Source organism: Antedon mediterranea, chromosome 3 (genome assembly GCF_964355755.1).
Source record: "Antedon mediterranea chromosome 3, ecAntMedi1.1, whole genome shotgun sequence".
In the NCBI taxonomy this organism is placed as follows: Eukaryota; Metazoa; Echinodermata; class Crinoidea; order Comatulida; family Antedonidae; genus Antedon; species Antedon mediterranea.
This window is the reverse complement of record NC_092672.1, coordinates 35,265,812-35,282,091: the sequence shown is the minus strand read 5'-3', so window position 1 is coordinate 35,282,091 and position 16,280 is coordinate 35,265,812. Positions and strand designations below refer to the sequence as shown.

General features: G+C 34.1%; 1 protein-coding gene across 1 annotated transcript; it reads right to left on the bottom strand.

The window, feature by feature from the left end:
* Positions 1-3,636: 3,636 nt before the first annotated feature.
* LOC140043917 (acetoacetyl-CoA synthetase-like) lies at positions 3,637-15,339 on the bottom strand. Its single transcript, XM_072088405.1, has 17 exons — positions 15,308-15,339; positions 14,990-15,204; positions 13,423-13,526; positions 13,101-13,218; positions 12,776-12,889; positions 12,091-12,188; positions 11,226-11,422; positions 10,608-10,761; positions 10,227-10,307; positions 9,646-9,770; positions 9,056-9,243; positions 8,389-8,502; positions 8,068-8,193; positions 7,874-7,943; positions 7,423-7,481; positions 6,889-7,091; positions 3,637-5,150 (listed from the first exon to the last, which is right to left on the bottom strand). Exons 2-17 carry the CDS (start codon positions 15,117-15,119, stop codon positions 5,013-5,015), a joined length of 2,019 nt encoding a protein of 672 aa, XP_071944506.1. The 5' UTR covers positions 15,120-15,204; positions 15,308-15,339; the 3' UTR covers positions 3,637-5,012.
* Between the last annotated feature and the right edge of the window lie 941 nt (positions 15,340-16,280).

The window sequence follows — 16,280 nt, the reverse complement described above, 5'->3', positions numbered from 1 at the left end:
CAAAATAGTTCTTTAAAATAGTATTATTACACTACTGTTTGCAATAAACCAACTTCGCTTCTAATAAAACAAATGAATCGAAGATTTCAAGAGCGCTACGTCTCTAAATATGGATTTATGAGCAATAAAACACAATATTAGCCAGTTTTAGATACACAATATTACTCCGCTGGTAATTAGTTAACACTGCTTATATATTGGTAACAATAACTGACTGCGGCGGCTCTATAGAAGCAATGAATAATAAAGTATCCACGTTAATAGGATCAGCCCTTTGAAAAGGGACCAATGCCGCCTGCTTTTATGGGTCTTAAGTTAGTCTTTTCATACAGTTAAAGCAATTATATTCAATCGAAAGATCTAATCATTTTGTTGGAATGGTTTTGTTGCTAATTATTTCACGGAAATCTGTTTCATTTTCCATTATAAATGTTTCTTGTTGTTTGAGAATATTTCGATATTCTATTGGTCTGTGGCCCGTCGTCATTATAATTATGAAAATTTAAAGATGTATTGTCCCTTTGACTAATTCCAAAAAAATAAAAAATAAAAGATTTCGAAAAAACGTGGGTCATTTTGAAGTATCATAATAGTTATTAACTATCACCAAAAATTTTTCGAAAAAAAAAATTATTTAACTGAAATACAGACGTTTTTTTGTTAAAAAAATTACTTTGACTTCCAGTCAAAGTTTTCAATCAAAACATATCCCATAATGAAACGAGCTTGTTTGGCTACTCTGTATGCATAGGCCTAATCATAAAACTTCCTCATGATCTGTGTGAAAATACCTTCTTAACCGTGACGAGTTGTATACAATCCTAATTTAGCATATGCATAATGCGTACTAATGGTTTGAAATCTTTGTTTACTTTTGCTCGTGACGATTTTCCAGATGAAATGTAATCAAACTAATTTACCTGTTAATTACGTAAACTTGTTGTTTTTGGCTCGAATTTTCGACTTAAAGTGAATAACTTTAATATTACTTTGATATGGCCACTTTAAATTTAGAATATTTTGACCTTCATTTTTTTGTGTTTCAAGGGACAATACATCTTTAAAATAAAAGGCTGTGTATATACTGTAATATATATACATTACATTTTGTTCCGAAATTGTGAGAAGTAGGCCTACGGGCCTACTCTTCTTTCTTCTTAACGTTTTCCGTCTTCCGACATCGCTTTCCACAATTTGTTTCCATTTTTGTCCAAGTTATGGCAGGATGGTTTGTTATTAATGTGTTAGTGTCTACTTGTCCTTGTAAGTCTTTCTTTATTTGATTCATCCAGTTATTTCTTGGTTATTACGGGCCTACACTGTATTACTTTGTTACGTTTTTATTACGTTAGGTCAACTTAGAGATCTCTATGGGCCTAGGCCTACTTATCACAGTACTTGTTCATTTGTTTCCAGAAAAATAATTTAAGGGCATTATACGGTAATTCATCATCTATGTTTTAACGTAATTTAAATAACAACTACTGTATTATGAATTATTATTGAACGTTTATTTGCACAAGAAACCAATTATTATGATTTCTAACAATCGTAATTTGCTAAAATGCGGTTAAATTTAATATAAATGTAGTAGGCCTACTTGTGCTTGGTTTACACCCACGCTAATGAACAAATCGGTCGAGGACGGTGACAAAAAGGAAGCACACATGAATACGCTTTGTAAAATACATGTCATAAAATAACGAAGAGTAAACTAGATAATGAATTGACATATATATTTATATTGGGTAACCTCTTCAGTCAAAGACTGATCTCCCAGAGGGCCCAGTTGGTGATCAGTGGCCGTGATGTACCAATACACCGGGGTAACCCCCTACTCGTCTCGAGTACTAGGTTCTTTAAAGTGCACACGAGTTATGGCTACGTAATGACGGTTCCACTGTCTTAACCGCTCGGCCACTCACTCACTGTGTTGCGACTTTTGTGAATACAGTATTTTTAAAAGCTAATAAAAACTATCGTATTCCGTAAAAAAAGTGTTTTTAACCAGTTTTCTTCTACGCTCTTCATGGTAGATATCTTGTCCGACTTTTCAAATAACAAGGCCACATGGCTGCAGTCGCGTGCGCAAATTTGAGTTAGTGTTTACCGACAGACAGACAGACCGACCGACATATCGAATAAAAACGTAGCAAAATATTTAGGTTCAGACTTAAGCAATTTAAACACATGAAATTAGTTTTTCTAAATTTTAAAAGCCATTGTTGAGGTGATGTTAATGGAAAAGAAATATAACGAGAATTTCTCATTCTGACATAATGCCAATTTACAAAGACGAGCGGTAACCGCTTATCTTGTCCCACGTAGAATCTGTATCCTGAGAAGAAAACCGCGTATCTTGTCCCACGTAGAATCTGTATCTATCCTGAGTGGAAAACGCCCATCTGCTCCGCGTTGTGTGTAAAACTGTGTATGGTCATAAAGAATAACATAGATTCTATATTTGTATTGCCGTTACCGCTCGACTTAGATGGCAATGGGCGCGTCTACCACCCTACCCCTCACTCTCTCCAGTCGGTTAATTTACAGGATGCAACTGTCATTAATATCATCCAGTATGATGCTATCTGTTTATCATCCTTATATTCAAGGATTCACTTCTATTGGGAATAACTTTTAATTAAATATGATTTTTTTGGCCGTATTGATATGACATTTAATTACCACACCCATACCAGAATTTTAGTAAACAAATTTTTAAAAACTTCAGTTATTAATGCGTGGTTCCCACTAGAGACGCAACGCAACGGATTTGTCCAATCACGAGCGATGGATTATTCGAACTGTCGCTTGTCATTGGTCAACTTGCTTGCGTTACGTCTACGTCCTTGCGTGCGTCCTAGTGGGAACCAAGCTTAACAGTGCCGTATATACTTGGGTAAAGCGTGGTTCCCACTAGCGACGCAACACAAGGACGTAACGCAACGCAAGTGAATTGACCAATCACAAGCGATGTCTTATTCGCTTGTTGTGATTGCTAACTGTCTATAACTTCGCTTGTCATTGGTTAAAACGCTTGCGTTGCGTTTACGTCCAAGCTTTAGAATGGCATGTTGATTCCAGCGTAGCGACGCAGGAACAACGCAAATGAGTTGACCAATAACAAGCGACAGTACAGATTACTGTGCCATGATTGGTCGAATTGTTTTCGGTGTGATCAGGTCCTTGCATTGAATAAGCCTACCTAAATTGGACAGATATACAGTAGTAGTAGTAGTAGTTGTAGTATCAAATACTATTATCAAATAATATCTCAATTCGCCATTCGTTTAAAATATGTCTAAAAACTCATCATTTTGCCCAGGCTTATACATAATTCTTTCCATTTTAAATTTTAAAATAAATTTGATTGTACATTTAATCTCTATGGTGACTGCATACCGTCCAAACATTCAAAAGTGCCTTGAGCAACTTTGATGGTGAAGGGCGCTCTAGAATTCTGTATTATTATTAAAGGATAATTCAATAAAAAAATTTAATACATACATAAAACAATGAAACCATTGTTAAGATTTATTAAATATTTGTATTTTTAGTTTAATTATAGAGGTTTTGTCTAAAAAAATAACCATAACTATCCTAAAATATAACATTAATTAAATTAATTTTCCCACAAAATAACCACACAGTACTGTTATATAATAATGCTACTATGATTAAATAATAATGTTTTTGAAAACATTTAATAACATTTGATAAATTTTAAAATGTTAAAACTTATTTAATTGAAAACCCAAATGTAGAAACAATCTATATTCAAGAATTCAATAAATAAAAACAAATAATAATAAAAATATCACAAAATAAAAATATAATAAACTATGCCACTATTAAATATGTTTAAAAGAAATTTGCATATCAATTTAAGCAATTTATCTTCCTTTCAAGATTTTCCCATCTTTATCATTACACATATTTCATTATTATTAGATTACACAGCTGTTGAGTCGAACAGTCATTCTGAGCATGTTAAAAACATATGAACATACACAGATTGACTGACTCGATAGCTTTGTAACCGGCTGTGCGTGTCACGTAAAAGAAAGCTCGCTAGTGTTTCTAGGTGGTTAAGACGTGGATTTTCTTTCTTCATTTTCTCTAAATATATTAAATGACTATAAACACATAAAACAAATATTACTTAAAACAAATTATTTCCTACAATTAATAGTAAAACTTATTGCTTACACAAAAAGCATAGCTGAGTTAAAGGCTTTTAATAAAATGTCATCAATATGATGTAACATGTAAATAAACAACAAAATCAAAACATCTTGGATTGAGTTGTAGGCATCATTAGTACAGCAGTTACTGTATTTGAAAAACTGAAATAGTTACACTTGCTATCGAAAATTAATGTTATTTTAAATGTAACATATTTTATGCTTCGTTCCCAATAGGGACACAATGCGAGGACAGACAGCAGTTAAAATAATCCATAATTGGTTGTGATTGGTCAAACTCCTTGCGTTACACTAACGTTCTTGTGTTTTGTCCTAGTGGCAACCAAATGTGTACAAGAAGTATACATCAACCGATCCACAGAATGGGTGTAAAATACAGCTGCAAAGGCAGTGCCTGAGACACCTCCGTTAATTAAATGAAAGTTATTAATTAAAAATTGAAACAATTAAAGGCACTTCGTCACACTAGGATAAAAAATGTATTTATGTTGAAACAAATTATTATAAGCTAAAATTCAGCATTATCAATATTCATGTCCAATATTAAATGAAAGACATAATTTAAAAGGGAAATTCCCTTAATTATTTATATTGTCTTGCCAAGGTCGAAGGTCAAATTTCTAATTGAATGATTCTTGTTTAAATTTATAATTTTATTATTCTACGTCAAAGGTCAAATTTGTAATTAAATGTTTATCATAATTTCATATCAAAGATCAAATTGAATTTTTTAAAGTTAAAATTTCTGCTTAAAAGTTTTTTTGTTTTTATTTTATTGTTGAATAATTCCAAATTATTCTATACTTATCAGAAGTCCTGGAGTTCTAAAATGTTTTCAAACAAATCGAGCGATTCTGGATTTTTGAAAGCTCCCCGACTTTCAATCGACTCGCCAGCTATAATCTTCTTTACGGCAACTTCAACCTTCTTTCCACTTAATGTATACTGAAACAAAGACAGAGTCATTCATTTAGTTTGCTGCGCATCACTAACACCCTGTTCACACTGATGGTGTTACAGCATTGCTGCGCATCACTAACACCCTGTTCACACTGATGGTGTTACAGCATTGCTGCGCATCACTAACACCCTGTTCACACTGATGGTGTTACAGCATTGCTGCGCATCACTAACACCCTGTTCACTCTGATGGTGTTACAGCATTGCTGCGCATCACTAACACCCTGTTCACACTGATGGTGTTACAGCATTGCTGCGCATCACTAACACCCTGTTCACACTGATGGTGTTACAGCATTGCTGCGCATCACTAACACCCTGTTCACACTGATGGTGTTACAGCATTGCTGCGCATCACTAACACCCTGTTCACACTGATGGTGTTACAGCATTGCTGCGCATCACTAACACCCTGTTCACACTGATGGTGTTACAGCATTGCTGCGCATCACTAACACCCTGTTCACACTGATGGTGTTACAGCATTGCTGCGCATCACTAACACCCTGTTCACACTGATGGTGTTACAGCATTGCTGCGCATCACTAACACCCTGTTCACACTGATGGTGTTACAGCATTGCTGCGCATCACTAACACCCTGTTCACACTGATGGTGTTACAGCATTGCTGCGCATCACTAACACCCTGTTCACACTGATGGTGTTACAGCATTGCTGCGCATCACTAACACCCTGTTCACACTGATGGTGTTACAGCATTGCTGCGCATCACTAACACCCTGTTCACACTGATGGTGTTACAGCATTGCTGCGCATCACTAACACCCTGTTCACACTGATGGTGTTACAGCATTGCTGCGCATCACTAACACCCTGTTCACACTGATGGTGTTACAGCATTGCTGCGCATCACTAACACCCTGTTCACACTGATGGTGTTACAGCATTGCTGCGCATCACTAACACCCTGTTCACACTGATGGTGTTACAGCATTGCTGCGCATCACTAACACCCTGTTCACACTGATGGTGTTACAGCATTGCTGCGCATCACTAACACCCTGTTCACACTGATGGTGTTACAGCATTGCTGCGCATCACTAACACCCTGTTCACACTGATGGTGTTACAGCATTGCTGCGCATCACTAACACCCTGTTCACACTGATGGTGTTACAGCATTGCTGCGCATCACTAACACTCTGTTCACACTGATGGTGTTACAGCATTGCTGCGCATCACTAACACTCTGTTCACTCTGATGGTGTTACAGCATTGCTGCGCATCACTAACACCCTGTTCACTCTGATAGTGTTACAGCATTGCTGCGCATCACTAACACCCTGTTCACTCTGATGGTGTTACAGCATTGCTGCGCATCACTAACACTCTGTTCACACTGATGGTGTTACAGCATTGCTGCGCATCACTAACACCCTGTTCACTATGATAGTGTTACAGCATTTTAGTGTACGTCGGCGCTAACATTTTGTGTATAAATGCATTATAAATGCTGACTCTTAAATGAAGGTAAAATTTGCTGCGCATCACTAACACCCTGTTCACACTGATGGTGTTACCCTAACCCTATCATTTTGTGTCTGAACGCATCATACAGCACAGAACCTTATTAGTGTAAAATGGGAGAATTGAAGACTCTTAAATGCATTTCAAAGACACTAAAAAATGTACGCTGTAGGAAGGTAAAAAATTGCTTTAAAATCAACAATTTTTCAATTCAATTTTTTATGAAAAACTTACAGGAATATCCTGAGTGGGCAGTATTTTGGTGGGAATATGGCGAGCAGACAACCCTTGTCTGATTTTAGTCTTAACAGCTTTAACAATATGGTCATCAAACGGACAATCCTTTGACATCTTTAGAAACAAGACAACTCTTTCTTCTCGTTGACTGTTGTACTGCGGAACACAAAGACTGTCCTCTATCTCTATCATCGGCTCAACTGAAAAGTAAATTTGTTTAGGCCTCTCAAAAGTTAGCCAGTAGCATATGATTAACTCATGATTAAATATCAAAGACTTAACTTGAGATATAATTTCTGAGACATGTAAAAACTCTACAAATAATGAGGGTAAAACTTTGTATTTGAGACTTTTCCGTCTTATTTATGGTGGGCCTATTGCCAATAGAGTGACAAACACATAGGATGCAGTACAAAATAGTTACGAATATTGCGGGCGCTATTTAAATATTTATCAGTACCTCAAGCATCAACTACTTGTGGGAATAAGATTTGCATAAATTACTTTTAGGATAAACTGTTTTACACTTACTAATAGAGTAAATATCTGAACTACCAAATCTCACACCATTTGGATTTAGTGTTCCATCACTACCAAAAAAAAACAGAATAAAAATAATTTATACAGAGAACATCTATTATGATGAATAGTTAGGCATAAACTATAAAAGAAATAGGCAAGTAAAAAGAAAAGAAGAAATAGATAAAAGGAAGGATGCAAAAAGGGTGCATTGTGGGAAGGAAGGGGCGTAGTTATCTCATTTTACCAAATCTTACACCATTTGGATTTAGTATTCTATCACTACCAGAAAAAAATAACAATACAAAATTAAATGAATGAATTTATACAGAAATTTATGATGGATAGTTGGCCATAAATTGTGAAAAATGGACAAGCAAGCAGAAGAGGAGAAATAGAAAAAAAGAAGGAAGAAAATGAAAGGTGCATTGTGGGAAGGAAGGCGATAGTCATCTCATATTACCTTCTCCCTTGCATTATGATTCCACCAGTTTGTGAATTGATAGTACAGAAATCTCCATGTGCCCAAACACCTGAATAAAACATTAACAAATTATTATTATATATTTTTATTATTTATCACTGCCATTCTGGGTGGTTTAAATTAGAATATTAACATTTTTGAATATTTGTTCCAAATGGTCAAAACTCGGTTACCTGGAAATTTAGTAAAGTAAGCTTTCTGATATTTGATACAGTCTTCGTCGTTCCAGAAGCATGTAGGCTGCGAGGGGAACGGCTTGGTACATACCAATTCACCACTTTCATCAAATATAGGCTGACCTGTAAAACACAAACTTTCTTAAGCTCTGTCTACACTATCACTTTTTTTGTCAAAATAGTTTGATATTTTAGACAGAGCTTTATACTACATAACACTGTTCAACAAATAATAAAAGATATTAGCATTTTGTAACACAACATTTATAATATAATAAGGAAGAATAAAAGTGAGACACAAAATGATAAATTTGGTACCATGTTCATTCCAGCTTTCAATGGCCATGCCAAGGTTCCTGCACTGGACCTCACCTCGTACCACCGGTACTGTCCAGTTCTGACCAGCAAAACAAGAGATTATATCAGTACCACCTGTATACAAAAATAATAGCATCTTAAAGAACTAGTTGTATAATAATACTCAACCAAAAACAGTCACAATAATTTTACAAGGTACTAACAATGGATTTCATCTGTGAGGTTATAATAAATATGCCACATTAGGAAGTTCATTCATATTAACTTTAGGCATGGTAAAAGTCTAAAGCTCTGTCTACACTAGTTTGACAAAAAAAGTGTGATGTGTCCAAATATGGTAGTGATATACCCACATATGGTAGTGATATGACATCATCATGTCCATATATGGGGCACATCACATTTTTTTGACAAATAAAGTTTGATAGTGTAGACAGGGCTTAAGAAAAAGGTAAGATCTTACTTGAAATTCATCCCAGGGAATACATTATTGAATCAAGGCAATCTAACAACAGGACACTGAGCTCGCCTTGCCAAGATAAGAACTCGTAACACTAACACAACATACAGTACATGTACAGTAATGGGCATAGAGCTGATCATGTCGCAGCCACAGATAAACCCTTTGATCTCCTGTTGTATAATTGCCTTGATTGAGTGAACATACCTGTTATAGAGCCCAGCAGGAGGTTCTTTTTGACGTGCTCATAAACATAGTCATAACAAACTGGGTTCAGAGGTGAACCTGTGGACAGGATTGTGTGCAAAGTTTTCAAACTGTGCGTTTCGGCCGGATAAACTTCTTTGTCGCGTAAAACTGACAACCATTTAGCTCCTGTTCCAAAAATTGAGACTCTGAAAAAAAAAACAACCAAAAAATGGTGTAATAATACAGAAAGGAAAAAAAACAAATATAATATTTTGGAGAGGACACCATAAAAAGATTTATTTTACTTTTCCCATACTGAAATATATATCAACAGAAACCATGAAGCAGATGCAGTTTCTATAACAAAAAAGTGTGATATGCCCAAATATGGTAGTAATATGCTAAAAAATGGTAGTGATATGACATCATCACGTCCATATATGGGCTCATTACATTTTTTTTTCCACATTGATAATGTAAACACAGCTTTAGGAGAGAAAGGTCAATGCTTGACCCAATAACAAGGCTACCAACCATGTCAGTTCACCATCTTACAAACATACAACTATCACTGTACAGACAGGGGTTAAAGACATATTATTACCTACCCAATGTCATCAATAAAATCCCAGAGAACATTAGCATTTGGTATGAGAGGTGAGCCATCATATAGGGCGATACTAGCTCCGACAGCGAGGCTGCTAACAAGCCAATTCCACATCATCCAACCAGTCTAAAAAAAAGAGTACAAAGAAAACCAAACTTAAGAAGAGGACAGACTACGTAATTGTTTTTACTCAAGCTCCTCTATAAATACTGTTCAGGTGAGCTCTTAAATGGAAGCTTCAAAGTGCTGGAGAACAGAGTGGTATAAATGGTTCCTCTGCTTTTCTTTACTTTTTTGGTAGGATAGGATAGACAGACACCTTTTTCACTCAAGCTCCTGTGAATACTGTTCCGGTGAACTCTCATAGGGGAGCTTCAAAGTTCTGGAGAACTGAATGCTGTAAATCGTTTCTCTGTTTTTTTGGGGTTTTTTTTGGCTATCTTTTGATATTTTATGGGTCATTAAAGTGCTTAGAAACATTGCATTAGACTATATACAAGACTAACATTGTTATCATTATTATACAGTGTACACTTGATATGACCAGTTTTTAAAAGAATTAAATTAACGTGGTTAACTTACTGTTGTAAAATACATAATGTTATCATCTCTTGTCATATTGCCATGTAGAACATGCTCCTTAAGATGCTGGAGTAATGTACCCTGAAAGGAATAGTTATATAAGATACACTGCATTTACAAAATATCAACACTTTGCTAGGGAGTCAATCTACAATTTGGTCATCATGTCCTAAAGCTCTGTCTACACTATGAAACTAATTTGACAAAAAATGTGCCCAAATATGGTAGTGATATGCTCAAATATGGTAGTGATATGACATCATCATATACATATATGGGCACATCACATTAAGTTTGATAGTGTAGATAGAGCTTAAAGTAGTAAGGAGTTTTCACAACACAATACTACTGTATTAGGTAAAATCTATTTTATATACTTACACCAGCAGAATGTACCATACACTTGGGTTCACCAGTGGTACCAGAAGAATACATAATGTAAAGTGGGTGATTAAATGGAAGCTGCTCAAAGGTGAGAGGTGGGTAGGTACCGTCAGTCCGACACCCAGATTTCAGGAACTCAGAGAGAAGAACACTGCAATAAAATAGACATAATTGGTAATGATTGAAATTTAAATACAATGTTTTTAAAAAAAAAAAATAATTTTCTAAATGTTGCTTTTCTTATATTAGGCAAATTGCCAAAAATAACCATAAGTGAATTCCTTCACTATCCTTCTTAAAGGTGGCAATCCTGTTCACAAGACAAACATATATACAAGATGCTCTACATAAACAAAGTCTTATTACAAGTTTTTGGTAGTTGAGTTGTAATTTATCATTAGAAAAAATCTTGAATTAGGACTTGAACCCAGGACTCTTGGATTGGTAGCCAAGCATCATAACCACAAAGCCACAACACCACACCTTCAGCCCCTACCATATTTGGGTATATCACTACCATATTTGGGCACATTATACTTTTTTTGTGAAACTAGTTTGATAGTGTACATAGACAGGCGTTAAAAACAAAATAACAATATCTAAAGCTCAACAAACCTGTTTTTAATATTGGGCATTTGAATGTCCTCTTCTTTACCCACAAACGGTATGATTACGACCTTTTCAATGTTGTTTAGTTCTTGTACAACATTCTTCAACTTGTCAAAATGATTGTGTGTTTTACCGTTGTACACCACAGCATTGACGGAGAAGATTAACTTTGGTTGAATTTGACTAAATCTACTTAAAACACCCTAACAGAATAAAATTGCTTGATTTAATATCGTTATGAGTATATAAATACAATAAAGTGTCTAATTAGAGATAACAGATTTATTAATGTATGCTGAAAATGTGTGCTTAAAAACAATATAATTTAAAGATGTATTGTCCCCAAACAACATGAAAAAATTAAGATTAAAAAAATCAAACTTTGAATAGGCCGTTTGTAGTTTTAAGAAAGGTAATCACTTCCGTAGAATAAAAATGTTTTCATTATAAAAAGAAAAAATAAACAGTTAAATTCAACCAAAAACCAATTGTCTGACAGACAACTTGACTATTTTTTGCTTTAAATTACAGTTTTTTCAGGTAAATATTTTTTGTTTTGATCCAATTTTTGGTCAAATTGAACAATTATTGTGTGACATTAAAATAACATGAAATTCTGAAAAATTATTTTTTCAGGTAAATATTTTTTGTTTTGATCCAATTTTTGGTCAAATTGAACAACTATTGTGTGACATTAAAATGACATGAAATTCTGAAAAATTATTTTTTTCAGTGTAAATAAAGATAATTTCACACAGACATTTATGTATGTATGTTATATGTTGGTAAAATCATGAATGGTGAAAAGCATGAACTAAAACCATCTGGTTATATAATGTGAGGTATTAGTAGTAATTTTGTTGATACTCACAGAAACCCCAAAATCAGGCGATGTTGAGCTCCACACAGCTCCTATACTGGCCGCAGCTAGCATAGCTTCCACAGCTGCAGGACAGTTAGATATGTAACCTAAGAAAAAATCAATAAAATAGCACATACTGTTACCATATGTGTATTGCTGATATGCAAATAGTTGTGTTTTAACATTACTTCTTGGATATACACATTTGTTGCATATTTCTATAATAATGCAGAAAATGATATTCCATTTGAGCTATGGCTGGCAAATTTGAAGATGTTTTTCCAACCTTTGAAGCAATATAAACTACTGAACATAAAGAATTCCCTCACCTATGACATTGGTAGTATAGATTTTTAGCATTAAAAATCAGAAATCTGTCTCTAGTCTTAATCAATAACCTGTCTCTTAATCAATAACCTGTCTCTTATTCAATAATCAATAACCTGTCTCTTAATCAATAATCAATAACCTGTCTCTTATTCAATAACCTGTCTCTTAATCAATAACATGTCTCTTAATAATTTGTCTCTTATTCAATAATCAATAACCTGCGTCTTAATCAATAATCAATAACTTTTCTCTTAATCAATAATCTGTCTCTTAATCAATAACCTGTTCCTTAATCAATAATCAATAACCTGTCTCTTATTCAATAATCAATAACCTGTCTCTTAATCAATAACCTGTCTCTTACCAACTACTCTATCGCCCTTCTTTACACCCATCTTTCGCATTGCTGCAGCATACTTTGTTACGTTTGCTCGTAGCTCTTTGAAAGTTGTTTTCTCCACAGAATCTTGACCCTCACCTTAAAAGATTACAAACTTAGTTTTTTTGTAAATACATCAAAATTATCTTATTTACTTCTTTATTTTAAAATGACAATACAAAAAACATTTTCCTTTCTTAGGCCTAAAAATGTTCACTTCAAGACAAACATACACATACATTAATAAGTGAATTTTAAAGGCTTTTTTAAATACATGTTTTCTCTAAGATTCAATAAAACACAAAACTACCTGTGGCATAGATAGCAACACGGTCATCATCATATCGCAAGAGGTTCTCGGCAAAGTTCAATAGCGATCCCTCAAACCATGTCGGCACTTCAGCGATACCTTTGGTCACGTCAACAACCTTAAGAAATCAAATTTAAACACTTCATTTAATACGCATTATATTATGCATTTAGATATGTATACTGATAAACACATAGTTTTTCCTTTATTAAATAATAATGAACGTTTATTCACAAATATACATGATATATTATAGTACCCTATTATTATGAGATTAGACAGAAGACAAGAACTTCTACCAAATGTGAATTTTAAAACTTACTTGGTCATAGGTTTTAGAACATTTGATACCAACAAATTCCCAGCATTCTTTCCAAAATGCAGAATAATTCTTGACCGACCATTTGTACAAGTCATCATAACATGCTACACAAGAAAATGTAATTTATAATCATCATTTTAATCATCATTATACCAAATAACAAAAAATATTTCCAACAATTGTTGCTCCATTCATATAAAAACTATTGTTCAAAAGTAGAAAATATATTTGTGTGACCTTTTGAAAGCTATGAATATTATTCAATTATTTGTGTACTGTATAATTTAAATTATTCAACAATTACTTTGTTGGTATCTAAATCCTCTTATTCATTCCGTTTATACCAGCATGCACAAAAATGATGACACAGATCTAGCAACAAGTGTTTTGAAATCAGTGAACCATGACAGGAGGCTTGTCAAAGGTGTGTCTCAAAAGGAGCACTCTGATTGGCTAATGCCACTATAGAATTTTTCCATTCATTTGTAATATTCTATATGGTTGATAAGCATTGCCACATCATCAATAGCATTAATTGTACAAATGATAAACGTTAAATAATTAAAACACCAAAAAAATGTTTAGGTAAATACTTAATAGTGTTTCTGGAGAAATGGATTCAATTGTCATAATCAAATTAAATGCCTACAAAATTGAATTTATATAAACTATATTTAATATATTAGATTGTCAATAGTATGATGTGGTTTTTAATCATAAAAAAAACTTTATATTTTAAAACTTCAAACTTTATCTATAGCTCATTTATTCCTATTACAACGTGGGTTAAATAGAAATTGAATAATCTGTTAATGGAATACATATGTTATTGTGAATTGAACAAATTAACGTTTAAAAATAGCAATTCATATTTGTATATTTGTATTTTATGTGAAAGTCTTGTTGTTTAGGATTGAGTAAACAGTAGCTGGTTAATAGTTGCTGGTATCATAAATAATTATTTGTGAAATCTGAGGGTATATACCTGTTAAGGTATGTAGGTTGCCATCAATGGAGCCTATCCTTTGGAACTATTCAGGGAACATTTTTCTACTAAGGGGACATTTTTCTACTAAGGGGACACTTTGATTTGAATTGATGTGAAATAAGGGGTTATGTTTTTACACAATGGACAACCTATATTAAGGGGATACTTTTTAGGTCCTGAAGAGGTCCTCCTGTATCTGAATTGATAACTAACATTAACAAGCAAATTAAAAAAAAAATTAATTGATAAACAAAATGATAAATACTATTATTTGTATATTATTATTAAAAACCAGTTATTAATTTAAAATGAATTCACTAAAAAAAATACACGTATGACAGGAGAAATCAAACACAGCTAACTTTATTTTTACTTAAACTTAATTAAACCTAAAAATGTCCTCCGTTGAAAAAAACACAGGGAATTACCACCAGCACTTCCCCCACACACAGAAATAGGGGTCCCTACTCCCTTCTTCCTTCCTCCCACCCAGACCGAGTCTGAGAAAGATGAAACTGCAGTTGCTTTTGCATCATCGACATGAAACAAGTAAAAACAGTAGAAGACTATGCAACTTACCAAGATTAAGTCCGTATCTTTGATTAATACGGAGGCGGAATTGTCCCATCTTGGTCTTGTCCACAGAGGACGGTTCCCACATGACAACATGCTTGCTCGGTGGTTGGTGTGTGCCGCCGTTTGTTGCCATGATGCCTGCCTACTAGGCCTAGCTAGGCTAGCTAGAGATTTATGGCAAATGACAAGCCTAGCCTGATTTGCAGATGACAGCGATTCTGTACAGTAAGTCAACTATTAACAATTGAAATCGAAGTATATATACAAATGTCAAGATTTAGTAGGCTTATAAAATGAAAAACAACTTTAATTTACACTTACACAACTGCTCAGTGGTCACGGATGAATCGGTTTTCCATTCACAAAATAAAATCAATCGGCGACCGATCGTTCGATCAGAAGAGAGGGCGCTGTACAAGTAATTTAAATTATCAGAAAAGTCCATAGATTTACTATAAAAATGATTGTGCATATTATTATAATATTATATAATATATTTCTGCATGTAAATTATAAATAAAAATACGAAATGGTCCTGCCTAAATAATATGGTCATATTTTGCAGCACGAAATTATTAAATGTTATATATTGGTATAAATTTGAGGTGGATTCTATCCTGAAGTAGGATGGTCACAAATCAAAAAGTTACTCAAGACCCAGAGGACTCATTAGCCATCCTTGGCCCCATGTAGCTGTTGTATAATTCAATTATTAGGATAAAGCCAATAACATCCTCAGCAAGATACAATATATAAATGCAATAAATAAAACAATTACAAATTTATAACAAAACTACTATTACAATTTATTCTCACATTTTAAAATAAACATACGTACTAAACCCTGATAGACTGATTTAAATGAATATGTACAATAAATACACAGCTAAGAAGTTAATATGAACACACACACACATGCAACATATATATGTAAATTACACATAAATATTGTGTTTTATATTACATTTAAATTGTCCTTGATGTACAAAGGTCAAAGCAGAAGGGGATTCCCCTCTAAAAATATTATTTCAATACACACAAATGTACATACACAATCTTGACTACTGGATACCACAGGACCTCATCATGGGCAAACACCAGAACCGACAACTTGGCCAACAAGAACTTCACAACTGGACCCAAAAAGGACCTCACAACTGGACCCAACAAGAACTTCACAACTGGACCCAAAAAGGACCTCACAACTGGACCCAACAAGAACTTCACAACTGGACCAAAAAAGGACCTCACAATGGGGCCCAACAAGAACCTCACAACTTGACCCAACAGGAAC

Excerpts from the sequence above, each read along its gene's own strand:
- LOC140043917 (XM_072088405.1), bottom strand. The coding sequence starts at position 15,119 with ATGGCAACAAACGGCGGCACACACCAACCACCGAGCAAGCATGTTGTC. Across the intron at positions 10,308-10,607 it reads GTATGGTACATTCTGCTGGT|GGTACATTACTCCAGCATCT; the intron begins GTAAGTATATAA and ends TATTCCTTTCAG. Across the intron at positions 7,092-7,422 it reads TTCAGATATTTACTCTATTA|TTGAGCCGATGATAGAGATA; the intron begins GTAAGTGTAAAA and ends TTTACTTTTCAG.